Source organism: Antennarius striatus, chromosome 19, assembly GCF_040054535.1.
Source record: "Antennarius striatus isolate MH-2024 chromosome 19, ASM4005453v1, whole genome shotgun sequence".
Taxonomy (NCBI): Eukaryota; Metazoa; Chordata; class Actinopteri; order Lophiiformes; family Antennariidae; genus Antennarius; species Antennarius striatus.
In genome coordinates, this window is record NC_090794.1 from 3879591 (window position 1) to 3905000 (window position 25410).

At 43.7% G+C, this 25410-nt stretch overlaps 1 protein-coding gene across 3 annotated transcripts in view; it reads right to left on the reverse strand.

Moving 5' to 3' along the window:
- ryr3 (ryanodine receptor 3) overlaps window positions 1-25410 on the reverse strand; it is a 67665-nt gene that overhangs the window by 34336 nt on the left and 7919 nt on the right. For 2 of the 3 annotated variants that reach the window (XM_068341966.1, XM_068341965.1), the window contains exons 2-32: window positions 22993-23112; window positions 20735-20839; window positions 16133-16207; window positions 15959-16037; window positions 15738-15850; window positions 14664-14763; window positions 14387-14480; window positions 14056-14130; window positions 12914-13070; window positions 11964-12128; window positions 11271-11392; window positions 10992-11172; window positions 10165-10300; window positions 8904-8999; window positions 8669-8787; window positions 7485-7618; window positions 7163-7404; window positions 6323-6515; window positions 5979-6195; window positions 5365-5469; window positions 4085-4188; window positions 3714-3797; window positions 3390-3549; window positions 3118-3262; window positions 2360-2565; window positions 2071-2245; window positions 1661-1869; window positions 1359-1522; window positions 1176-1224; window positions 923-1083; window positions 224-386 (exon numbers count right to left, since the gene is read on the reverse strand). In XM_068341966.1, coding sequence (XP_068198067.1) covers window positions 224-386; window positions 923-1083; window positions 1176-1224; window positions 1359-1522; window positions 1661-1869; window positions 2071-2245; window positions 2360-2565; window positions 3118-3262; window positions 3390-3549; window positions 3714-3797; window positions 4085-4188; window positions 5365-5469; window positions 5979-6195; window positions 6323-6515; window positions 7163-7404; window positions 7485-7618; window positions 8669-8787; window positions 8904-8999; window positions 10165-10300; window positions 10992-11172; window positions 11271-11392; window positions 11964-12128; window positions 12914-13070; window positions 14056-14130; window positions 14387-14480; window positions 14664-14763; window positions 15738-15850; window positions 15959-16037; window positions 16133-16207; window positions 20735-20839; window positions 22993-23112 — 4248 coding nt within the window. Of the gene's footprint in view, window positions 1-223; window positions 387-922; window positions 1084-1175; window positions 1225-1358; window positions 1523-1660; window positions 1870-2070; window positions 2246-2359; window positions 2566-3117; window positions 3263-3389; window positions 3550-3713; window positions 3798-4084; window positions 4189-5364; window positions 5470-5978; window positions 6196-6322; window positions 6516-7162; window positions 7405-7484; window positions 7619-8668; window positions 8788-8903; window positions 9000-10164; window positions 10301-10991; window positions 11173-11265; window positions 11393-11963; window positions 12129-12913; window positions 13071-14055; window positions 14131-14386; window positions 14481-14663; window positions 14764-15737; window positions 15851-15958; window positions 16038-16132; window positions 16208-20734; window positions 20840-22992; window positions 23113-25410 lie in introns of those variants that run through there. The other variant, XM_068341967.1, reaches the window with a different exon arrangement.

The window sequence follows — 25410 nt, forward strand, 5'->3', positions numbered from 1 at the left end:
ACTGAGCAGACGTCTGACGCTGTTGAGACTCTGGTGTGGAAACAGACGGTAATTGATTGGCATAATTTCCCAAATGTCTGTCAGCCGGATGAGTTTTAACTCAGTGCGTATTCATAGAGGTTACACAAAGGCCGTATATTAGGTATATCTGACAAACAAACGATCACACGTCCTTGTGTTTCCCTCATCTGCTCCCCACTGCTTTGCTTTTATTCTCATTAACCTGATATTCCGTGGACAGCTCCTTGCCGTTGGCGGTGAACGAGACGAGGCCAGTGGCCAGGTCGATCAGGCAGCCAATCTCCAGGTCGGAGTTCGAGCGACTTGAGGAAGACGAGCCAACGGCATCTGCACCGCACACCATGTAGCAGTTACCCCGCTGGACGCTGGATCCAAAGCAAGAAAAATAGAGGTATGACTAGCGAACAGCGCACAAAAGCAAATGAAAAAATAAAGAAAATGTTAACATCTGATTATAATGCAACACATTCATCGATCTGAGTCGTCTCTGGAACTTCTTCTCATTTATATTCTCCTGTTTCACCCGACCTGAATACGAAAGGATGAAGGAAGAGTCAATAGGTCTTGTTTGTGCCATTTCAAGGTCAGTTACATTTGGATGCTCTGGAGATTTTACTGGGATATATTTTAATGAGACATTCAATGTTCTTTTAATGTCAAATAAAGAATCTACACTTAAAAACAGGAATACCGACCTCAGATTAAACAAAAGACACAAGTTTTGTGTTCTTATGGACTCACAACTTTCTTTCCTAAATGACTTGATAATGATGCACTTCCGAAAATCCCGGATACACCCCGGGTTCCTCAGAGAACCTGGAAAATCCGCTGACTCTTCCTCCACACATTTCACCTCTGTTTCAACACATCCTCTTAATATTAAATAAAGCAGGGAGCTCGCCTCTCGTGCACGCGGCCTCTCTCGTCTCCCAGGGTGACGGTGACCGTTCTGGTTTTGCTGAGGCTGAAGTTCTTGGAGTAGTAATGGTAGTCCGGCGTGACCCAGCCGACCCAGACTGACGCAGGGTCCTGTCCGGCCAGTATTCTCACTGAGTGGTAGTACTGCCGGAAAAAAAACCACACAGCACCAGAGATTATGCAGTGTCACAATATTGAATGATAAAATGCATCTTTTAAACATTTGACTGATTTACAGTTGTGATGCTTCCATAGTCGACTGATCCATCTTCTTTTGGAGGATGGCTGCAGAAAAAAAAAAAAACACAAAGTGGTTTTGAAAAAAAAGAAGAAAAAAAAGAGGCCATTTTCATTTTTCTTTATAAATTGCTGTAAATAAATGCAAATTTAGACAAAGTGGTCTGGATCCAGCATCTAACCTGAGATTCTGTGACTCATCCAACAGCTTGTCTGCAGAATAGAACTCCACCGGCATGCTCAGTCTGCAGTACAGCATGTCGTTGTTGCTGTTCTGTGTGCCAAATGTCTTGTGGGTGACCTTGAGGCAGGGAGGGCTGTCCACCGTTCCGTCAATCCTCGTCACCTAAGGAGTTAATCGTAAAGGAAGGGGGGATTCGTCCCCAGGAGGAACCTCTGATTAGACCCAACTCTGTTCCCATAAAGATAGCAGAACAACGCAAAAACACATGCAAGAATAATGCAAATTCCTCAAAAGAAAAACCTCAATATGCATGTGGTGCTGTGGGATGTTGACAAAGGTGGGGAGGCGTTTGCTGAACCACATGGTGATCTCTCGTTTCATGTTGACAGCAAAAGGCTCGAAGCCTTCCTGGAGACCACACATGGTGTAGTATTTAAAAGTGCTGGCGTCCTTGCCCAGGTTCATGCGTCCGATCTGAGACATGCCCAGACTGCATACAGGGATGAAACCTGCAGGAGGGGGTCAAGTCGGAAAACTTTTCTGAGCAGATTTTAATTAAAATGTAAATCGCAAGATTTGCACTTTGTGCTGTTTCTCGCTTTCACTGGCCAAATGCCACAAACCCAGTCACATCTTTAGAAATAAAGTGTGGGGGGACGGCACAAAGTTTAAATGAATACATTAACATTAGAGTTCAGCGGAGGCCTCACCATTCTCTGTCTCAAAGTCAGCAAAGCAAAGCTCTGAGCCCTTGTTGGTGATGAGGAGCTCTCCGTTCAGGGTGAAGATCATGGATTTATCCTCCATGTTGATCATACAACCGACCACGTCTCCCTTTTTCCAAGGATGACCAAAGTAGCGGCTGCCAGCATGCATACGCCGACCCTGCAAAGAGAAGATTGAATTTTTGATCCGTGTATGACGTGACCACTATAATATAACAAGATGGAAGCAACGATGTTGCTGGACTGTAGACGGCTCCTAACGGAGCTGCTTTACCCTGTATCCATCAAAGACGAAGGCCTGGTCGTCTGCTCCCAGTTCCAGATCAGGCCTGCAGCCCGGTCTGGCCCAGCCAACCCTCATATCACCTCCGGTCAGGGCCTCAAACTCAAAGTACCACTTTCCTGTCCTCACTGCATACGTCTGCTCCACCCGGAAGAGGCGGATTGTCTCGATGCTTTCACCCGTCGACATATGGGCACCTAGAGTCGGGGAAACACAAGAATAAATTCATGCCTGGTCATTTGACTGGCTAGAACTTTCAGCGTCAGTGTTAGATTCCACAATTACTAGTTTATCCGTGCCGCTAAATTGTTGAGGTAGTCCTCAACATACAAACATAACTGGGTCCAAGCTGAATCAGAAGCTGAGTCAGAATTTCTGAGTCGACTGATCTACTAAATATATATGAGAAAGGTGCGCATAATGTGTCTGCCAACTCTTTCAATAGCCTTGGGTGGACATTGTCAGGTCCACATGTTTTGTTCAAGTGTAATGCTTTTCATTTATTTTTCACCAAGTCCACTAAGTCTTTACTTTATCATCCATGAGAAACAGTTAAGTATGAGATGCTCACAGAGACAACAGGTGGAGGTCGTGGTAGGAAGCAGAACCACAGGGCAATAGTCGGATAATGCGGCACGTTCGTAAGTCGAATATTTGTAAGTTGAGGACTACCTGTACTTAGTTTGATACTGCAATAATTTCCTATCTTAGAATCTGGACTTGATTCTGAGACGTAACGTGGTTCGCACCCTCTTGGTCTGGGGGGTCGATGTCATATCCATATCCCACCATGGTCCTGATGGCTTCCCTCAAACTGTCCCTGTTAGATTTCTTTGTGCGCTCGTCCAGTAAAGCATACGGCACCAGGCGAGGATTACGCCTGCTCTTCAAATCCTGACATAAAAACGAAGAATGAGTTAACACACAAAACACAAGCACAGCCAACAAAATAACTCATTCATTATTGACTCCTCAGTGCCCTGCCAGCTCTTCTCTGAAAGGGAAGATCGATGAATCGTACCTGCTGGATGCCGTAGGTCCATCCTTGTTTGATTCTGTCTTTGGCCCACACGTTGTGTGCATTCTCGGCCAGTTTATCAACCAGAACCTCCTGACCCGCGTTCAGCTTCACGTCAGAGAGCTCCAGTGGCGCAGGCTTATAACCATTAGACATCATGTAGCTGCAGAGGACGTTTTGTCGAAAGGTTAAGGGCATTATTAAGATTGCATTCCCACTGCTTCTTAATCTTTTTCCAGGTATCTCTACGATCATCAGTAAAACAGTAAAATACAATAAATTCTGTGTTTCTTGAACTGTAAAAAAGTGGAAAAACTGAAGCCTTACTCTTTGGGAAGTTTGACTTTCTTCAGATCATCCTCAGCGTGAACGTTGACCTGAGCAACATGGCAACCGAGGGCCAATAAGGTCCTGAATGAAAGAATGGACGCTGGTTATGAGGATACAGTCAGGAACACAGGAGATCACGTTAATGATCACTTTAAATGTTCATAGAGCCAGACGTCTTGACAGTAAGATGAATCAGTAGTTTAGCTCAGGTAAGATGTGGAACCTAAAAAATCAATACAGCAATTCACTCAGGAGAGTCATTACCAGCGCTGCTTCAGTGTGAGGGATAATCTGATCTCACATGGCATTCAGCAGCGAGCAGAACAACCCCACGGGTATTACTTTATAATTGAGGTGACAAGTCTTACTTAAGTGTCTCACTGGACATCTGAACATTGTAGTTCCTCTCTGTTTCAGGCAGCTTGGCGAAATCCACAAGGCAAGGGTGCTGTCGCTTGTTGTCGTCACGAATCTGGGCAGAAAGCGGTGACATTACTGCGTGTTGGATGAAACGCTGCTTCTGCTACGTTTTATTTATGAATCTTGACTGTGAAAATGAAATGGCAACAAGAAGCCAAAAGAAAAATGTAATGCAGTGTAGCACATGAACCAGGAAAAAAAATAAAAAATAAAAAAACTGGACCGCAGCCACATTTTTCTGCAGTGGACATTTGGCTGATGCATTTTTGCTTGTTTTCATCTCAGCCTTAGGTGTTAGTTTTCTTAATGAAGCAGAAATAAATTTAAATCAACTCAGGAAAGATGCTCAGCCGTCTGCAAGACTTGACTTGAAGAGATTTATTGCCAGTGGCTCTTTTTCTTATATGACAAATACTGCAATGCACAGCCCATTCAACACAATGGAGCCACATATGGTCTGATGTGGACCTGCTTCTAAGACAAAAAGGACTCAGTGGGATCTTCCTTTGACCTCATGGAGCTTTTCCCAGCAGAGATAAATACCAAACGGTTGGGTGAGCCTCACTATAATTTAAATCTTGGGTTAAAATCACAATTGGCTCATTCTCCAGTTATAACTTAAGTGAATATACATCTTGAGAAATGTCTTAATATCCAGACTGAACCATTTAGAAGCCGTGCATGCCCAATACAGGAGCTTTAAGACCTACTTAGGAGTTTTTACAGTGAAATGATGAATGTTTTTCTCATCTCTGCGGAGTTTTGCTTTGTTTGAAATACAAAAGCCATATACCAGTATTTATTTCATTAACATAAAGAGTGAATACTCTGTAGAGTGAATACTCAACTCGATAAATCTGTCATTTAATTAATTCATTTCTGGGTAAGACCGTAAAAAACTATCTCTGCATCCCCCAAACTGAAGATATCAGCAAAATAAAACTCTGAACTCATTTTCACAATCTGTTATTTCTCTTTGAATCCTTTCTAATGACTTTTAAAATGGACCGGGTTCTTCTTATACCTCAGAGCAATTTGTTATCAGTACCTGTGTTCCAACAGGCTGAGATAATGGCCTATAAATATGCATTTAACTTGGGATGGCCTTAGATGACCGTGTGTGTGTGTGTGTGTGTGTGTGTGTGTGTGTGTGTGTGTGTGTGTGTGTGTGTGTCCAAACACAACCGGGCTGCTTTGTCTAAAATGTAATGAAAGATGGCGTCGTTACCTTGCCATAGGTCCAGCCCAGTTCGATCTTGTTCATCCCCCACAGTTCGTGGATGTTTTCTGCCAGCTTGTCCCGGACGTTGTCCAAATGAGGCGGAAGAACAATCTATACAGAAAAGTGTGTGTGTGTGTGTGTGGAAGGGGTGTTGAGGAGATGGCGGGGGTTTGTAACAGATGGTGAAGATGGATGACACAAAGATGCCAAGAGGCCAACAAGTGAAAAGTCTCCTCAATTTTTTTTTTTCCTCCTGTCTACAACATCCTTTGATTCCTGGAGACTGTGGGAACATTTGTATTCGTAACAAGTACAGTAAGCAGCAAGTCTGTGTTTATTCTGCATTTATGTGTGTTCAGGGCCCCTGTAGAATTTAAATCTGACCAACAGATGTGTAACACAAACCAAATTATCTCGGATGAGATACCTGAAGCTTTCTGAAGGCTTCAATAAACACCTAAGATTTATTTTCTATTCAAACAAACCTTAAAAAATGGGAGTTAAAGTGTAGAAATGAGGAATAAGTGTGGCTGCAATCGGTAAATAATTACTTTTCTATTGATTTAAAGAGTAGCAGAAACCTTGAATAATAAAACCACTCCGAGTTCGAGATCCCTCACCTGGCTGGTGTCGACAGGAGTGGGGATGAAGGAGGCCTGGGACAGGAACTGGGTGGTTCCCAGCAGGTCCCGGACCCCCTCGTGATCCCTCTTGTAGTCCTTCACAGCCTCGATGTGCATCTTCTCTTTGGGCAGCAGTGCCTCGTAGCACGGGGAGTAACCGGCAGGAGGGAGGAACTTGAAATCACCATGGCGTCCGCCCAACAGGAAGCGGACCCTGAGATGAGACGATACATCAACCAGGGGTTTAATTCTACCTGAGGTTGGGAGTAGAGCTCCAGTAAAGCCTACCTAAGGGGAAAAAAATGTAATTTCTCATAAATTTCCCTCGTGAAGAGCCTTACTTGACACCTGCAGAGAAGCTGACGACGGGGAAGAAGAATCCCTCGATGTTGAAGTCCTCGAACATTCCCTGGACGGGCTGCCCGTTGATCCTGAAGGACATGCTGGGGGCGCCCAAGTCCAGACAGCAGCTGACCACGTCGTCTGAGTTCAGCAGGTGCTGGTTGATGGAGGCCACGGCCCGAGGGATCCGACCTAGATGACGACGAGTAGAAATGGGGAAGGGGAGCGGGGAGGGGAGAGGGATGAGGGGAGGTGTTCGTCAGGTGGATTTAGAAATAAAAGGAGGTGAAACAAAAAAAACAGGAAACAGGAAGGAGGCATCTTAAAGACTTAAGGACGCCTGCAATCGTCTGGCCTGTAGATATGAGCTTTACCATCTGTAGTACAAACTTGAACATGCAGGTCATGTCTACGGAAGCCCTGAGGGATGATCTGAGGTTAAAATTGGGGAGCAGAGTTTTGTGTTCACATCAGTTCTCTGACGTCTTTACGCAGGAAATAAGAAGAGCAACCTGCAGCGCAGACAGATGGCTCCTGCATGAGTTTATGAAGGAAAAGTCACTTCTTCTTTTCATGGTGTAAAACGTGAAATTATTTCACTACACAGGTACAAACTAGGATAAACGGATTTGACCTGATTTGGGATTTCAATCCAGGAAAGAGCTGACTAGATAAGACTTGAAGTGGTCTCACTCTCATAATAATAATAAAATAATTTAGTCTTTTATTGTAATTGTTTTACTATTTTAATTTTCATTATGAGTTGTTTTTAACACATGTATAGGATTTAGAAAGTTTTAGAATTTAGAGGTTCTAGTCTGACATTTTGAGACGCCTACCTGACCAGAGATGAAGTCCATCAAAGCTGTAGGAGTACAGGTCGTCTCCTACGCCGTTGCCCCCCCATCCCTCTCCTCCTCCGGGGTAGGGGGCGTAGCCACTGGTGTTGGCCCAGCCTACCCTGAGGTGGGTGGGCTCTCCGGTCACAAAGTGGTCCACCTGGTCGATCACCAGCTCGAAATACCACTTTTTGTACTGAGCAGAACCTTCAGCAACGCCAAGGAAAATGTTTGGCCTCATGCTGGAGGAGAGAGGAGACAGCAGCAGTTAATAATGAACATTAGCCATCATGGAAAAGCCTCTGTTTTTGATTAGAGGTACCTCTGAACATCATTGACCAGTCGAGTCTGAAGGAGCAGGTCCCTCTTAGGAAGCAGGTTGTCACAGATCAGATTCTGATTGGCTCTCACCGCCACGCCATTACAAACACAGAGGGAACACAGCACGTCCAGAATCTAAAAGACAAAAGTCCAGCCAAACATTTTATCACACTTTTATTTTGAAAGTGTTCCAAAAAACATCAGAACGAACTGCATTCACAAACCCTGATGAGAAAATCCCAGCATTCCAAATCAGCTGCTTGCAGCTTAAGAACATTGCATAACGGACATTTTTTTTGTTTTTTTACAAGGATGACCTTTCATACCCAGTGAATTTACAGAGTAAATAACGACTGAGGACTGGAACGTCTTAAAACACAGGAATGTATTTTCACTGCTGTAACAGAAATAACAGCAATCACGATTTCACAAAGTGAAATGTGAAACTGGTGACTGAGTGGATGAACACCAAAAAAGGTTCAGTTCCAGTTGTTTATAAAGTCATAAAGCCAAGAGAATAAGATTTTTTTGAAACACGATTGGATGCAAAATATTAGACAGAGAACTATATGAACAAAACATTTAAGGTAGATTGCACTGCAGTTTTTTTTAAGGTGATGGGACTTTTGGGATGTAATTTTGTCCGACGGAACAAGACTGAATATTTAGACTTCTTCTAAAGCTTCCAACAAAGTAACACTTATCAACACTTTATTACCCAACTGAGTTAACACTTCCATCAGTGTACTGTAAGATTACAACAAAAATAGCGTGCTAATACAGTACATAAATGCCTGCATGCTACGCAGCATGTTAGCGTATCATATGTAGTCTATGTGTGGCTTGCCTACATGCTGAGACGAATGAAAGCTGAGCCGTGTGTGACAACACTCTGCGACCACAATTAACTTTTCAAATTATTACGCCCAGAGGCAAAGAGGACGCATCCATCTTTCCTTCATTTCCTTCATTCAACAGTTTATTTGTCTGATGAGCGACGGCCTCAATGGCGGATAGGGCTTCGGTATTTTTAGTTCTGCTAACACAGACAGAACGACACGGGGTCAAAACATGAAGCCCGGTCGGAGCAGGTGCACCGGGAGTCACAGACCTATCAGGAGTTCAAGCCGTTCACCAGTCTGAAACACCGTTAGCTCGTTTGTGCGCTCGTTTCTTTCCGCCCACCTTGTGGTTGCGTCCATGTTTGTAGAGCAGAGAGATTATGGATTTGATGTGAGCTTTCTGGATGATGTTCAGAGCTTCTGGACTCTCCACCAAGATGCAGTGCAGGACTTCCAGGATTCCTGACAGGTCAAACAGATCATTGCATACGGAACGAAATAGATGGATATCACAGAAAAGCTTGAGGTCGCTTGCAAGGTTCGAACAGGAAACCTGTAGGAATGAGGTCCCATAATACCTGATGAAGATTCCAGTCTCTCCAGTTTGCTGACCAGCCAGTCCAACTTCCGGGAAAACTGGGTGCAGTTGGTTCTATTCCCGCGAATCAGTGCAGCTGAAGAGGCGGCAAATGGAAGCGTTTAATGAAAAGAGACAGAATGTTTAATAAAAGCATCAATAATATAGTTTAAGTCTAAGTTTAAATCCAGGCTTGACTTGTTTCGCTTTGTTTGAGACCCAAAGTCAATATTCAAACCCTGAGATGATCCGCCGAAGGGATCTTGATATTGAGGCGTTTCCCTCCACCCCAACGTTTCTCCATCACCGTGGCAACATTATCAGGCTTTCCTCAAGCATTACAGTCTCATCTTTCACCATTAACATTCAGGGACGCTGGACGGATAACACCCGTGAAACTATTTCACAGCACTTTATGCCAAAGGAATACCGATGGGCGCCTAATCTCTAGCGGTTCTGCCTTTAAGGGGGGGAAAGCTGGACGGAGGACGACGGAGCAGCGGCGCGAGGCAAGGGCGAGGATGTTCAACCCGAATAATGTTGATGTGATGAAGAGGAGGAGTGGAGGAGCTGGAGGCTACACAGATGACAGTGTAAAAAAGGATTATATTAGAAGACCTAACAACCATTTTTAACATTGAGCCGTTCGTCACAGCGATGCTGAGCAATGAAGAAAACTATCGCACAATACATCATGTGCTAATCCCGCTTCACATTCTCAGAGGTCGCTCCTTCACATAATAAGCCTACACTGGACGACATCCTGGGGAGGTGATGATGGATGTAAGGGTGAGTCAAGGTGAGCCGAGGGGAAGGTGTTGATGGGGAAGTTTTAAACCAACTATCGCACAAAATAAAAGTTGTCCAAAACGAAACTTTTCAGGGTGCCAGACTTAGCATTCATAACACAACGCATGCGGGATAATGTCAGCACCTGAGACGACTGGCATTTGGCTAATGATGCTATCATCTCGTCAAATATGCAGCTGCGGGGGGGGTTTATAATGAGGTCACGCTGATCCCAGAAAGTGAATGAAGAACACAAGAGATGTCAAATAGCTACATGTAAATGTCAGAGGAGATCAACAGCTGTGAGCTCCAGATGTGGCAGAGAGAAGCACAAGAGGAGGATGGAAGGGATGAATGAATGGAAGTCAGCAGAAGGAAGGAGGAGAATAAAGGTAAGAAAAGAGGAGAAGGATAAATACTGCATGTCTATGCCGGGTCAGAAGAAGATCCATCACCCACTCAGGAACGCTTACCCAGGAGTTCGTAGAGGAGGTTGAGGATGTCCTTCCACGCCGCGCCCGCCTCCTCCCCGGCCATCTCTGCAAAGTGAGCGGCGCTGTTGTACAGGTTCAGCCGGTCGATGCATTTGGACAAGAGGGTCAGCATGCCCTGGAAACAAAAGTGAGTCAAGGGAATAATCTGGAATTCACCACACGATGTGTGGAAAAAAGTCCCATTTTATGTAAAATGTACTTCACCTATCAGAAAATGTTTACTGCGAAGCATCATTCAGATTTGAGACCAACTATGATGTCATAGCCATCATATGTCAGGGGCCTCAGAGATATGTAAAATAATACTAAATCCTTAAGTTGAGTCATTTTTTAGATTTATTTTTTATCATTTCAACAGGAAACATTTAATTTTTAATTATAAATGATCATTGTTAGTGAAGCTCACAAATTATGAGCCGCAAATCCACTCTGCCTTTTCTCTGTTGTCAAATGCTCCAGTAAAGACATGAAAAAGGCCAAAAACTACCTATAGAAGATTTTAATATAAAAAATTTTCATCAGTAGAGGCGTGAACAGCTCTTTGCCACAGGAAGAGATAGTGAAAATGAAGTCTTGCTCTCTGTGTGATTTCATCTGAGCTTCTCTGGTCTTGTAATAGCAATGCATAATATGAAGTGTTATTTAGGCAAAGCTGTCACAAAATCTTGACTTAAATAGTCCCAACTGTCAACTTGATGAATTTAAACCGCCGCCGCTCCAGTGGGCAGACGACTTAAACGCTCCCCACGCAGCCACTTCCCAATCATCCTTAGAGATCCGTCATCAGACGGCGACGGCGCTCTCACCTCCTCCTTGAAGAGGTCTTGACGTTTGATGAGTGAACGCAGGAGACACTGCTTCTCCTCGTGCTCCAGCTCGGAATCGGGCTGCTTGAAGTACTCGATCAGGTCGTTCAGCGTCTGCAGGACCTCCTCCACGTACCCGTCTACCGTCATGGACTCGCCCTGCGCGGTGCTGTCCAAAGCCCTGAAGGGGAAAGAGGAGCCAGGGAAGCTGTAAGAACTAAAACCGGAGACGACCTGAACTTTAAAGTCCAGCTGACAGGAGAGCAGATGCGACTTTACTTGATGAAGTTGGTGAAAAGGAAGGTGGTGTTGCGGATGATGCGTGCAGCCCTGGACTCCTCGTGCTGACAGCGTTGCAGAATCAGCCCGTCGTCCATGTGGCCCTCAGAATGCAGGCAGGCCTAGTCCAGGACAGAATAATGAAGAAGAGAGAGGAGGTGGGGGGGTGGAGGGGGTCTAAGTGTGGACTGACCATCACTTCCAACATATCAGGCTCGCCTCCAAGCCTGCAGGGGCCGCCTGGCACCGGCACCACTTGAAAGCGGCCCTTCCTCCTCACCTAAAACTTGCCATCGCCCTCCACATGCTCCATTATCACATTCAAATTAGCTGCTATATCAAATATCCAGGAGGGGTGGGTGTCCATTAGAGGGGTAGTATATTCAGGGTGGACAATAATTTAAAGCTGAGCGGCCGGGCTGAAGGTTTTTATAGCTGCGTAATCTCCTGATTTGATAGGGTGTGATTAGGGTGAACACGGCCCTTAACGTGTTGCAGACGAGCTATGTCAAGTGTGTACTGTTAACACACATACCTGTATGTGGTCAGGTTCCAGACACCACACACACAATATAATATTCATATTATATTTGTAAATATATTATCAATATTGGATATAATTTTTCAACATGGTGGCTTATAAAGCAACACCTTGGCCAAATTGACAAAAATGGAAGTCTCAATTTCATTCACCCTTCTCTTCAGGGGTCCCAGGCGAGACGATTTGGCATCAGGCGCCAGGTAGGACAACCAGAGTCCCGTAGTCACGTGCATGATGAAGCAGACCGAGTCTCCATACTTGATCTCAGGCACCCCCATGCCGTCGATGTCCCTCTTTGGGCCCAAGTCGCCCTTTTCCTGTCGTGCATATGACAAACAAAGATGCGTCATGAGTACAGCTGACAGGAAGCACTGGCGAACACATGAATGCTAATTATTAATATGTGATAACCAAATGTACAGAAATATATTTAAAATGTTTATAATTTTAAAGTAATGGGACAGCAAGAATTCAAACTGAGTTCACGTCCACACACCTGGACAAACAAACATTATATGTGACCATCAGTAAACAGCACTAAACAACAAGTGACTGCTTTCAGTTTGAACTTTCTTTGGGATATTTTCCAGGAAGACAAACTATTTATTGAGCAGAAGCTCTTAAAAAAAAAAAAAAAAAAAAAAGGAACTGAAAAGCCCTCAGGTTGGGGACGCATTCAAAATAAACTATGGGATAAAAAGTTGTAGTTTAAGGGCAGAAATAAGGAAAGGATTCAAAATGAGTATCCAGTAATTCAATATCAACTGACCAGCTACTTGTTATCCGACCGGTGGACAACATGAATGTTTGCAACAAGACTTATATTTCTGTCTATTCAGCAGCTGTGAAAAGGTCAATTAATTGTGGTGAGCAACAGCTCATTACGAGCTCACAGACAGTCCCCGGAGTCTCTGATGAAGTGGTGAGAGGAGGATATTTCCAGTGGTCTTTAATGAGCCTTGTTGACTGAGAGCGCTGACTTACATCAACACCCCAAGGCAGCTTTCAGATAATGTAACTGCTGTTCTCTGGAGGCTCACGACTCGTCCGTGAGAGAAGCGAGGAGATAAATCATCTGTAGGCAGGTAGAGGGAGCACCGACCTTCGTGGGCCTGAAGCAGAAGGCGGTGGCCGTGGTGTCGCACTTCTCTCTGTCCTCCAGAACCAGCCCACGGTCCTCGGTCAGGGCCAGGTAGTGGCCGGTGGACAGGTGGCGCAACCGGAAGGCCTGACCCCAGCGGATGTGGCTGCTGCTCCAGCTAAACACAGACATGCGGGTTTCACAAGACATGAGTCACTTTTACTCTCAGTTTGATAAGCAAAAGGAACACTTACGTAAGGCATTTCTGGATTTTTAATTCAGGTTTCTGAAAGATCATTTTTATTTTGCAAAGCGATACAGTTGAGGCCCTGTTCAGTTTTAAAATGTGTTTGCAGCGCAAGAGTATGAAAAAGCTAGTCTTCAAATGTCAATCTGTTTTTTTTTCTCATTATAAATATATAACATGAGTGGGGCCAGGGGCGGAGCCAGAACTGCACTGGCTCACAGCAGAAATCTGATTGGCTCCTGCCATTTGACTTTTATTTTTGTCTTTTCTTAGCTCAAGTTTTAGGTTTTACTGCTCCAAACTGTTGAATACGCTGTAACAGTAACATGTAGAAAAAATTGTCCCAATGATTTCTATCCATACTACTTTGATTAAAAAAAAGAGTGACAAATACAGAATATCTGGATTTTTTTTTTAAATTTAAGGATTATTGGAAATAATGACTAGAAAATAAACTATTTTAAATCCCAAACTGGATTACTTCATACCTCAGAGCTGGATGGTGCATAACGTCCTTTATATGTTTAACACAGTGGGAAATACTGTCCCTGATTCCTCCCTATGCTGAATAGGAGGAGATGTGGTTTAATAGATACACCTGCACCGTTTTAAAGTGTACCGACTCTGACAGGTCGTCCCAGGACGGGCCGGTTAAAGAAAGATGTGACAGGGCGATAGACAGAGGAAAAGAAGTAAATCGAATGGGACCTCACCTTCTGAAGGACTTTGGAAACTAATTAGTGGTGACAGTTCAGAGTAGAGGGAGGTGAGGTCTATATATAACCTACAGCAGCGACACATCTACACATAAAGCCCTGATTTCTTCCTGCTGCTCTTACAAAGACAGATCTTTTCCATATTTATGGCAGAAATCTGCGTTCTTTTATTTTTTATGTGTGTTTTTGTCTGATCCCACCTGATCCTCAGGGGCTCCAGTCTCCAAAGAGAACGGGCCCTTGACGCTCCTTTACCCGCCTCATAGTTCACAATCCTGAGAGCACAAAGACAGAATTTGGACATTTTCCATTTTAGAATCCTCCGTGTCAGACTGGGAATAATAACTAGAAGCATCTAGATCGTTCATGCAACGTCGTATCATCAAAAAACAGTGATCAAACAAGCACTTTGATCACATAATATTCCAGGAAATGGTAGTTTTCCAATTTGTCCCCCACAACAACGACTTCCTCAGTCGCAGGTTTCAAAGATCTCAAGCGGCGGCTTGACGATCAACACAATCCACTCACCTCTGCTCCTCCTCGTTCTTGTCGGCTCCCGGGATGGTCAAGCTCTCATCGTGACCGTGGCAAAGACGCATCACATGTCCGCCAATCAAATAACCTGCAGACAGAAAATATTGCTTCATACAGTCAATATTTTTGCCATTAATCACGCATATAGAACAATAAAGTTACTCAAAAAGGGATAATGCTACTCAATTTAATGTCAGGTAATAAAAAGCGCATCTGCAAAGCAGACGAGACGCGTTTGTCGTTCGCCGATCATGGATCTTGACGAACTTGCCTACAGCCATGTTGCCTGAGGAGCAGGTGGGCTGGATGTTCCACAGGGTCTGCATGAAGGAGGCGTCGACCTGGCTGTTCCCGTTGCAGATGGAGAGGTGCTGCGAGGCAGGAACAATCAGAGGAGGGTTACACAAGGGTAGAGACTGCTAATAATGCGGTCGTGCTGAGGGAAGCGCAGAAAAGATGAATCGGAGCTCCCTGGCAGAGGGAGATGTCCCAGCGTTTGGATTGAAAACAGATTAAAACCAGTTTGTGTGTCATCTCCTCCACTTGTGCGCTGCACATCTCTAAAATGGGAGCGGCATTAAGTCTAAACTCATCCCTTAAATTAAAACTTTCCCCCCCAAAAAAGATTATTTTTAAAAATAAAACGCATAAGAGGACTTTACAGGTAATCGGATTTCCATTACAGATAGCGGCGTAATGTTTTAAAGCATTCCCCTGGGATTAGCCTGTCACTCAGATGTCAGGGTGGAGTGAGACGGGTTATTCCAACAGCCGTGAATCTTTATAAAGAGATACTCAGCGAAACCGAAGGAGATAACTGCAGCGTTGATCCTCAAAATGTGAGGCATCACTTCTAGATTTAAAAAAAGGCATAAAATTCCATCCTGGCATGAAAACATCTGGTGAGGTAAGGCCCCCAAACTACAGAATGAAGACAGCAAAAAACATTTAAAGAACCGTTCTGTGCTTAGTGCTATCAAAATAAAAATGCTAACTCGCCATAGCAACAAGTTATTTCAGTTGAAGCTGAATCATTTTGGGCTGTTTAAACCTGTAAAATTATTGTTTAACATGAAGAATAATTAGCCATTAGCAACTTTCTTCTACAGTAACTTCGCAAAGCTGCACTTCTTTGTGTTTGTTATTAGATATTTTTGATATTTTTCCTATTTATTTTCACAGTAATTAAAAATCCAGCCTCTCTACCGTAAGCATGTAGTTCACATCTTCCAGGGAGTCCTGGTGCTAAACTACCTACTGTATTTCCCAGTGATGCCAACAATGTCTCTGTGTCCATTTTATTTTAATTTCCGTAACACGTGACTTGGAACGGGACTCGACCTACCAGGTATCTCTCTGTCGACACGCTGACCAGGATCAGGTCGTCTCCGATCCGAACCTTCTCTCCCTCTGACCTCTGCTTAGACGCGGGATGGATGGTCCACCAGCAGGCCTCTCCTGTAGACGCAAAATATTATTTAAGTGATAAATCAGATTATTTATTAATATATTTGGGCTGAATTCAATGAAAAAGCCTTGCGACCTCTGTGTCACACACACACGTACCGATTGAATCTTCCTGCAGTCCCACGTCAAACGACAGCTTGTCTGTCAGAGACCTCGACGTCTTCAAACACGTCAGGTACTGGTGGGTGAAAAATGATCAACCATTAAAGTGATGGAAATATTCAAACAGGACGAAAGTAGAACGATCTGCTTCTTTTAACATCAGATTCTCACCATACTGCTGAAGGAGTGGCGAAGGAGAATGGCGTGACCGTAGAGCAGGGTTCGGTGTCCGCCCCCCTGACCCGCCTGGCAGAAAGTACACAAGAATCACATGATCTTCAGGTCATCATCACATAACATCCTTGACATGTGGATTCTGTCTGTTATGGCTTCTGTATTAAGTTTGAATCAGCGGCCTGCATTTCAGTTTCATCCGACGATGAAACGTCGACCCCCCCCCCCCACGTGAGTCATGTACCGTCAACTTCCATTCCAAATGCAGGCAGGAAACAGACAGACAACACAAACCGAACAAACCAACAAACACAATCACGACCGCCCCCCCATTCTAGTGATGGAAAAGAAGAACAGCTTGGCAAATGCAGGAAAGAAAAGAGTTGAGCAAAGAATAAAGATAATTTCTTCTCCACCAGCGAGGTAAATAAAGAGCTTCTACTTACCCTTTTAATCAGCCTCTAGCGGCGGATGAGAAAAAGAGAACGACGATAAGAGTTGAGATCTACAACCTCTCCGTACCAACAGTCTTAATGAGGCTTTAGCTTAAAGACCTACGGCGGTAAGGAATGAGAGTAAAGCTCATTGGAATTCTTCAAGTGTTGTTTTTAACAGTTTTAAACTTTGCATTGGGAAAATGGTAAAACTTAGAGGGCAATTTATCCCAATGGTCACATAACTATTAATCATATCTATTTCCTGTACCCACTTCTCTTATTATTAATGAAAATTTCCATTATAGGGCTTTAAAGAAACTCTATTTCCCCCTCTAGTTAATTTAAAGTGTCCAGTCTAACGGACGTGGATTACTGTTGATGGTGCAATTATTCCAACCAGCAAAACCACACGTCCTCGTTGTTGTCCGGCCGTCAGGGGCAATTTGTTTTTGTTAAAATAACAGACAGGGAAACGTCTCCTAAATACGACTGACGACGAGTCGATTTTGGCGACTAAAGTCTCCCCCAGATGATAAAAAAGGAAACACAGTTCGATCGAAAGAAAAATGGGAAGAGTATCCAGCAACAGCTGGGAGTGAGGGGGGTGGTGGTGGTGGTGGTGGTGGTGGGGGGGGGGGTCAGCCTTTATTTCAGGCCTGCCGACATGCTGACACATCACCGCCAGGAACTGTGACCTTTGCTTTAGAAGTAGTGTATCCCGAGCAGCTTTTTTACTGGGAGGGGGTTTGGAAAGGCATCGGTGTGGGTGTGTTTTCATTCACACGTGTTACATGGACCCAAAATCATCCGTTGCATCACGGTAGATTACGAACTCCGGTGCCGTGACGTGGCAGAAACTCATATTTGCACACTAAGAAAGTTTAAAAAGTTGCATTTAGCACCATTTAGCATTAGCTTGATAATATACCTGTAGATATTTGGGGAAAGCTTGTTTTTAGGTAAACCTTTAACTTTTGGTGCAGTTTCTGAGAAATTAAAAACCCACCAGAGGACAAACAGATATTTTATTCTGTCACCAAAGTCTCATTTTAACCAACGACAACGCCAACAAATTATTTTCGCAATCTTCAATACCTGGTAACTTTATTTTATTCCCCTGTGAATCGAATTAAATCATTGCCGGGGATATATTAACTCCAGTGCCTTAAAAGTGTAATTTCATTCATTACTTGAGTAACTGCACTTTGATCAATGGATGATTTTGCTGACTGGTCTTTACTTTTCCTGGCTTTCGTCTGCGTTCTTTTTGCTAAACCCTGACAGAGCCAAACTATGATTAAGTAATTCCCCTAAATGTTCATTCCATCCAGTAGCCTTCCTAATATACACAAGACAGCAGCTTAGATATGGCGCTCTAATCTATAGGGAGTCACGCCAGATTAATCTGCTAAGTAGCATCGATTCTCATGTCCCCATTTCATGACCCGTACCTAAAATCATCTGGATAATCGAGCACTATATGATTTACATTTACTTCATCATGAAAAGATGATGAAGTAAAATATGAGACTGGGAAAAAAAACAACAACAAAAACGTGGAAAAGAAAAAAAGTGTTTGCTGTTTGGTGTCTTTTGTGAAATTTTGCCCAACAGTCGTGCGTGTCAATCATCTGAAATCAAAATTGATTTCAGGACATTTCCTCATGTCAATACCTGTAACATTATTTGATGTTAGAGACCAAACTCAGAGAAAACAGAACAGCACACCCAAACAAAGGCTAACGTAACACTTGGGTTCACAAATCCTTCAGCTTTGGCAGGCAGAATCTAATGATGCCAGATGCGGAGGTAGGGAATCTTTGAACAGAAGAAGCATTTTTGGGTCTGAATCTTGAATTTGAAGCCAAAAAAAAAGAAAAAAAAAAGGTGCAAGATATCGCTTACGCAGACAGAATCATTTGAAACTACTTGCACACAAAGTAATCTCCAGTGCTGTGGTAAGATATTAGACTCATGTCTGCAAGGTGCTCACGTCGATGGATGTCCATTTCCAGATTGCCATAATTTAAAACCCGGCGACATCCGTGACAGGATAATTGATTGTCTCCCTGCTGACGGAAGGAGGGAACAATTTGAGAAATGGCGAGCTGAAAGCTTAATTTACAATCCAGAGGACGTCTACGCAAAAAGATGAACATTTTTTAACATCTGTCTGTGCACAAAACATGTCGATCTTAACGTCTCAGGACGATGCAGGACATTCAGTGTGAATGTTGTAAATGCAACTTTTATGGCAGTCAAAACACGACCGTCACCTCAAGTGTAAGTTCAATCCTTTCATTGGTTAGTCTGTCATGCACACTGACAACATGGTGGATGAATGATCGGATGAACCTACCCATTTTTCATGGTCAGCACTCTAGTAACACACAAATACAACAACAACAAAAAGATGTTAATGGGTAATATGGCAGTCAAACGCACAAATCTAAGAGCAAATTTTAAAAAAGAAGGGTCTTAACTGTGGGAAGGAAGCAGCGTGTTATTTATTAGCCTCAATATTTAGGAGTTTGTATTCTTGCCAACAAGTTTGTTGTCTTGCCAAAAAAAACAAGGCGAGTCAACAAGGTTGCACTTTTGAGCAGAAAACAAATATGCTTCCCAGGCTAATAACGACGCAGACCTGGATCGCCACTGGATTGGAGACGACCCAAGAGCTGCAAAAAAAACCCCCCAAAAAAACGAGACACTTAAGATGTCATCCGTGCCAGAAAGCTATGTTTTACATCGGTGTGCAGCGACAGCCAGAGACAACCAGCGCTACACAAAACCTTGCATTAGTAATGAGGGTGTGTTTTGTTCTCCATTCATCTTGCAAATGGCACCATAATGATGCATAGCGCTGCTGTTTGTCCGGTTACTGATGCTCTACTGCACAATGATTCATGCTACTATGTCATTCCTGTTCCAAGATATCAGCGGTCTGACTAATAACTCAGATAACGCTCTCAGACCCGCCTTTATCCGACAGGAACAGTGATGAACACTAAGAAGCCGCTTCTCATGTGTGGTCGATTTGTTTGTTCAACTTAAATGCTTGGATCTATTTAAGTAAAGCGCTGTTTTCTCTTAGTTCTCGCCTCAAAACAGAACAGGGAAGGACTTGACATTTAATCCAAACAGGGTTTGATGCCCCACCCCCACCCCCCATCTGTTGGCTGCCCCCTGTGGGTATAAAAGTGTTGGGTGATGAGATTAAATGACACGTGAAATGACAAATACGAGCAAACACGAGCATCCGACCTGCCTCTACGTAACATCCCGCTGGAGCGGCCTCCCTGTGGTTGATGAAGCCCCCGTTGGGGGAGTACCCAATGGAAGATTACTTACCTGCACTAATAAACATGCCAAGTGAGCCGGATCCATATGGGAAAGGGGGGGCTCACGGCATTTATCGTAAATCAAGACGGAGGGCGGAGGTCGAGGAGGTGGGAGTCGGAGTCCCTTTCAGCTTATGTTCATGCAGCGTCTCAACTTTTCTGAAATTGTGGTTGAATTTAAGGGCATCTTTAGATATCTCAGGGAAACAACCTTTTCCTGAAGTCACCATTTATGTCTGATTAAAGGGATTTACTGCAGAATCATGAAGCAAAGGATGCAATGTATGAAGAATTAGGACATCCAACATCGTCACGGTCCACTTAGTACAGCCAAAATGTAGCTTGGCAGCGTCAAAGTCTGGTAAACGCCGTAATCGTTGTAAATTCTTTGCATCATTAAAGTCACTTTACAAACCACAAAGTCATGATGTTTGATTTTGCCCGACTGTAAAAGCTTTGAACGGCTGCATCCTCCTGTAAAAGTTCCGTTAATGCAATTCCAACAGAACCAAAAAGTCCCCTCAAAGCACATTTAGAGAATTTGTATTTACTGCAATGTGAGGTGTTTTTTTTTTAATCTCAGTAAATTCAGATCAAATATGTTTTGAATAATCATTTTAGGACATATAATGAAAAAATACAGAAGAGCGAGGCGTCTAAGTGAAAGTAATGTAAGAACCATTGGGGGGAATTTTGATGTATGTGATTGTAATAGACCAAAAGAATGATTTGTGCATGTGTGAGTGTGCATGGACTGCAAGTACTGACAGTTTGTGTGCATGTGGGGGTTTCGATCAGAGGGAGGGGGGCCTGGTACTCACCCCTTCGTTGCTCTGCCCAGTGTTCGCCAGCATCTCCTGCAGGGCTCGTACTGAGAGGGCCTGCTCCAACACAAAGTTACAGATACACAGGTCTGGTGGAACATACTGCAGGATGGAGGGAGAGAAAGATGAGGAGGTAAGAGGGGGGGGGGGGCAATAGACAAGGTGTTCTGAGTGAAACACAAACTCCTTTCCTGGGAACAAAAACAATCTGCCTGGAGCTTTTTCTCCTTGAAATTCCTTGACTCTTCATCTGTGCTTTCTATTTTGCCTGCAACGACTTGCAGACATGCTGCTGCCCCCGCCTCCTTAATCTACAGTCCACTGATGCTGTCGGATGGTAAAACAGAACAGCGAACAACCGCGCCAAAGCGGCACAGTACATTGATGCACATTGTAAAAATTGAAAAGCTTCCTTTCCAAGCAATTTAATGATGTCTTCCATGAAGACGTAGCGCTAAATATAACCAGATGGTCAATAAATATATTCAAACAAATTCACAAACAAACTGAGACACTTCCTAAAATTCTGTTTTGCATGTAAACACACATATAAACAAATGAGTCCAATAATTCTCACACCTTCAATGAATGACTGTAATATTATCTACTTCATACACTGCCCCCTCCCCCAGCCAACATCATGCCCCGCTATCTGTCTTCAGCATGAAGAATCATTGGGTGGCAGGAACCTTCCTTTGACTCAGTGACCCGACCATTCGACCTTTGACCCTTTCGCCGAATTGAGAAAGGCAGGCGACGAGGGCCGCTGCGTTAAATCGATGATGGCGCAGCAAAAGTAACTCAAGCCAAAAAAAATCGTAGAGGAACCTCCAGCCTCCGACGTGTTGTCGTAAACAACAGCCGATCTTTTGTTCTGCCACAAAACAAGCTACAGCGCAGAGATAAACACAGAGCTGAATTTAATTATCCCATCCTCCACTCGTTCCCTGCAAAAACGCAAATAAGCTGAAGAGTTTGCTTCCTAAATGTCACGTTGAAATATGTTCTAACCTTTTGCTAATGTCGAGAAATCCTATGAAAAGATTACAAGTGACAAAAAGTTGAGGCTAACAAGTATCTGGAGTCCAGAAACTAATAATAACACCAATTAATGAATCAATGCACAAGTGAAAACACACTGAGAACAATATACGTATATATGCAGATGACTAGCCGCTGAATAAGTAGTTTCTTTATAGAAATTGGTGATCAGATGAGTCATACTTTTCTGCAACCTGACCCCAATTTGTGTATAAAAAAGTATATTTTCATCTTAAATCTATGAGATTAAAATCTACAAATCAAGTCTTAAAGTAGCAAAAAGAGCCAATAAAGAAAAACACAAAAATCAGCTCATTACCGTCTTAAAAACTCAGAAAGAGTTACAGGATTTCTGTCAAACCCAAATCCACACAGACACACTCATGCATTTACTTTCAGCAGGATAGATTTTTGTTCTCGCCTCAGGTTAAAATAAATAAATAAATAAATCAAATAAATGCAGCTCATCCAAAATGCTGCTGGTAGAATCTGTAATGAAATCAAGAGGCGGAGATCGTTACACCGCCCCTTACATCCCATCACCGGCTCCATCTGTGTGAAAATTATACGGTTTTAAAATTCTATTCCTCGTCTGCGGAGCACCAAACGGTCTCGGGGCCTGAATGCATCGCCGTTGTGATGAACAACTCCCCTCAGGTCATCGGGACAGACTTACTGAGAGTTCCCGCAATCAAAATACATGAGGTGAAGCAAACATGCGCACCTGAGGGGCGGAACCATCTTCTACTCTCTGAGGCCTGTTGCCAGGACGCAAGACTGCAGTAAAATCACCAGCCTTTTGCTGTTTATAAAATCAAAACGCATTCAAAACGCTGCCCCTGAACTCATCTATAATTAGATCGTATCTTCCTCCCTCACTTATTTCTCCACCAGTGCCGGCAGTTTGCCAGGCTTCGTTAGAGTCTAAGAAATGATGTGTCAACGCCGCGCTCAGCCGCCTTTCACACCCAGGAGCCCCCCATTGCTTTGGGAGCTCCTGGGTGTGAGGAGGTGCTAAGGTGAGAGGAAGGAGGCGTGGGCGATAGGCTGCATATTGGTGTGTAAACAGAAACAAGCACTCACATTCCTGCATTTTATTCTAAGTATTATTTCTCAACGGCCCAATTAAATCAGACTAGGCTTATGAGTCTTAAAATAATAATATAACCTTCTGTCGGAGAGAAGTTTTTCCAGATTCGCCGTACCGCCCTCACCTTAGCTTCAGAGGTGGGTTCCAGGTAACACAGGCGGTTCCCGAGTCCCTCGGCCGCCAGGCAGAACTTCCGATGCTCCTTCTGAATGGTGGCCACACACTGGAGCACCACCTCATCGTCCTGCCGGAGGAGGGAGAAAACGTTCAGGTCAAAGGTGACACAGAGGAGTAGAGGAAATACACATTGAAAATTATATTAAAAATGATCCTAAAATTAAAAATTCGGTGAGATACGTCACTGCCAAATTGAAAAATAGGTGAAAATTATAACAGGGATGCATATTTAAGTACATATTTCAATTTAATCAGCGCCAACTATAATAATAAAGAAAGATCTGAGGAGGTCAGGCTCTACATGACATCACAGAGATATCGATTTGTTTGTGTACTGTTTGTGTGTGTGTGTGTGTGTGTGTGTGTGTGGGAACCCGTCTCCACATCCCACACTAATGTGACATGATGGTTGCCATGGTTCTGCTCCCCCTTCTCCTTCACAGCAATATTAATTCAATAAATTTAGACAAAGGCTACAGCATCCGCAGAGTCAGGCAGAGATGTAACAGACCCGTTCAAACGACGGCAACATGGATGAAAATCTATGAGCGAGAAAGTAAAGTCTGCTGTGAGGAAATCACTGAACAGGGTTTTCCAGTAGTTTTCATGCACAGGAATCCTTCAAATCAAACTATAAAAGAGGAGGAATGGCTTCAAGAAAAATCCTTCCCTTCCGGAAATAGTTTTTTCTGCTCTTTTAAGAGACAAAAAAAGTTCAAGCAAACGTTTAAGTGATGATTTAGTCAAGTGTCTTCCTCGGAATCAATATTATCCAACAGAAACTTTGGTGGAAGGGGAAAATGTGGCTAAAATAGATCACACACACACACACACACACACATTTTGGACAAATGACAGATGCAGTTTTTATACAGCAGCCGATTAAAAAAGGACAAAACTAGTCAAACACTGAGGCCTTTACTGTGAGGTTACGTTCTCTAACTGATATCAGTATACTGTATAGTTAATGTTGAAGATGTACCGCAGCCAGTTTATGTTTCAGAGCAATAAAAATCTATTTTCAAAAAGTAATAAATGTTATGGTGAAATGAATGAGGGTCAGAACCGGCACAAACGTCCAAAAGCAATGCTTAAATATCCCACAAAATGACTTTAAGGCTTCGGGGAGGCGATTTAAAAAAATATTCATGATTCACCGCGGTAGTCGTGAGATGAAGCTACGGACGCAGAAACTGAATATGGCCGCGGGATGACCAAAGACTTATCACCTCTTTAAAATCAAGTAAATGCACCTCCTTCTTGTCAAGTGTTTGGAATTCTGGTGGTCTTAAGAAACCAGATCGTCCTGTCGCCAACGGAGGAGCGCTGGATCTACGTTTTAGGGGGGCTTTCACACAGACGTGAGACTTTTCATTTTCCGTCATAGTCGTATGTAATACAATAAGAGGTGGTCTTAGTCTGGATCAAACCGAACCATGGCTCCATTCCAGATCCGGACCAACATTGTGGGGATGATTGTGCTGTGAAAGCAACAGGATGATTTGGTCTTACAGGAAGTGACAGGAGGCTACCATTACCAGAAGAAGAAACAATGCAAAAATAAAAAGCTAAAGGTGAATCTGGTGAGGAATGCACAGGAAAATACACAGAAATGAGAACAGTTTTCCTTTTCATGACGACCTGGAAGTCTGGACGATCAGTCATCAGGTCTGAGGAGACGCAGCCCACATTGAACGAGACAGGAAGTAGGTAGGTCAGGAGAAGTTCTTACTGTAACATGTAGACACATCCTCAAAAGATGTTTAAAACTGAATTCCCATCCGTACTTTAATTAGACGTTGGTCATTGTGATCGATGGGAGGAACAGCAGAGTGGACGATAATGTTAGCATTAACCTGAATATAAAAAAGATTCATCAAGATTTAACATCAAGAATGCATACAAGGGCTTCCTGTGATTTAAAAAAAGCAAAACAAAAACAAATGCCGTGTTTTCAGGACTGAAACTAAAACCATGTGTTCCCACAGCCGGGACACTGCCGGGACACTTTTTCTGGACCTGATCCCCAGCCAGGGAATCTGGTGAATCTGAGGCAAAGTGATCCCTGCAGCAGCAGTAGCAGTGCAACCATCTGCTAGACCGCTGAAGAGCAGCATCGGTACTATGTTTAGGGTCCTCTCCTATGAGGGGTTGGGTGGCTGTCCCCCCATCCCACCCCAGCTTCCAAGTGCAAAGCGGGGAATTTGACACTGCTCTCGCCCAACCCGACCCCACAGGTCCCTCCCTAACCTTCCAAGTCCCTCTGGATCCTGCAGGTCCAGACCTTCAGCAAACAAAGGAGTGTTTGATCTCACTGCGACTGCCGGAAGTGTGTGATGAGTCTGCAGCTGTTCATCACAAACAT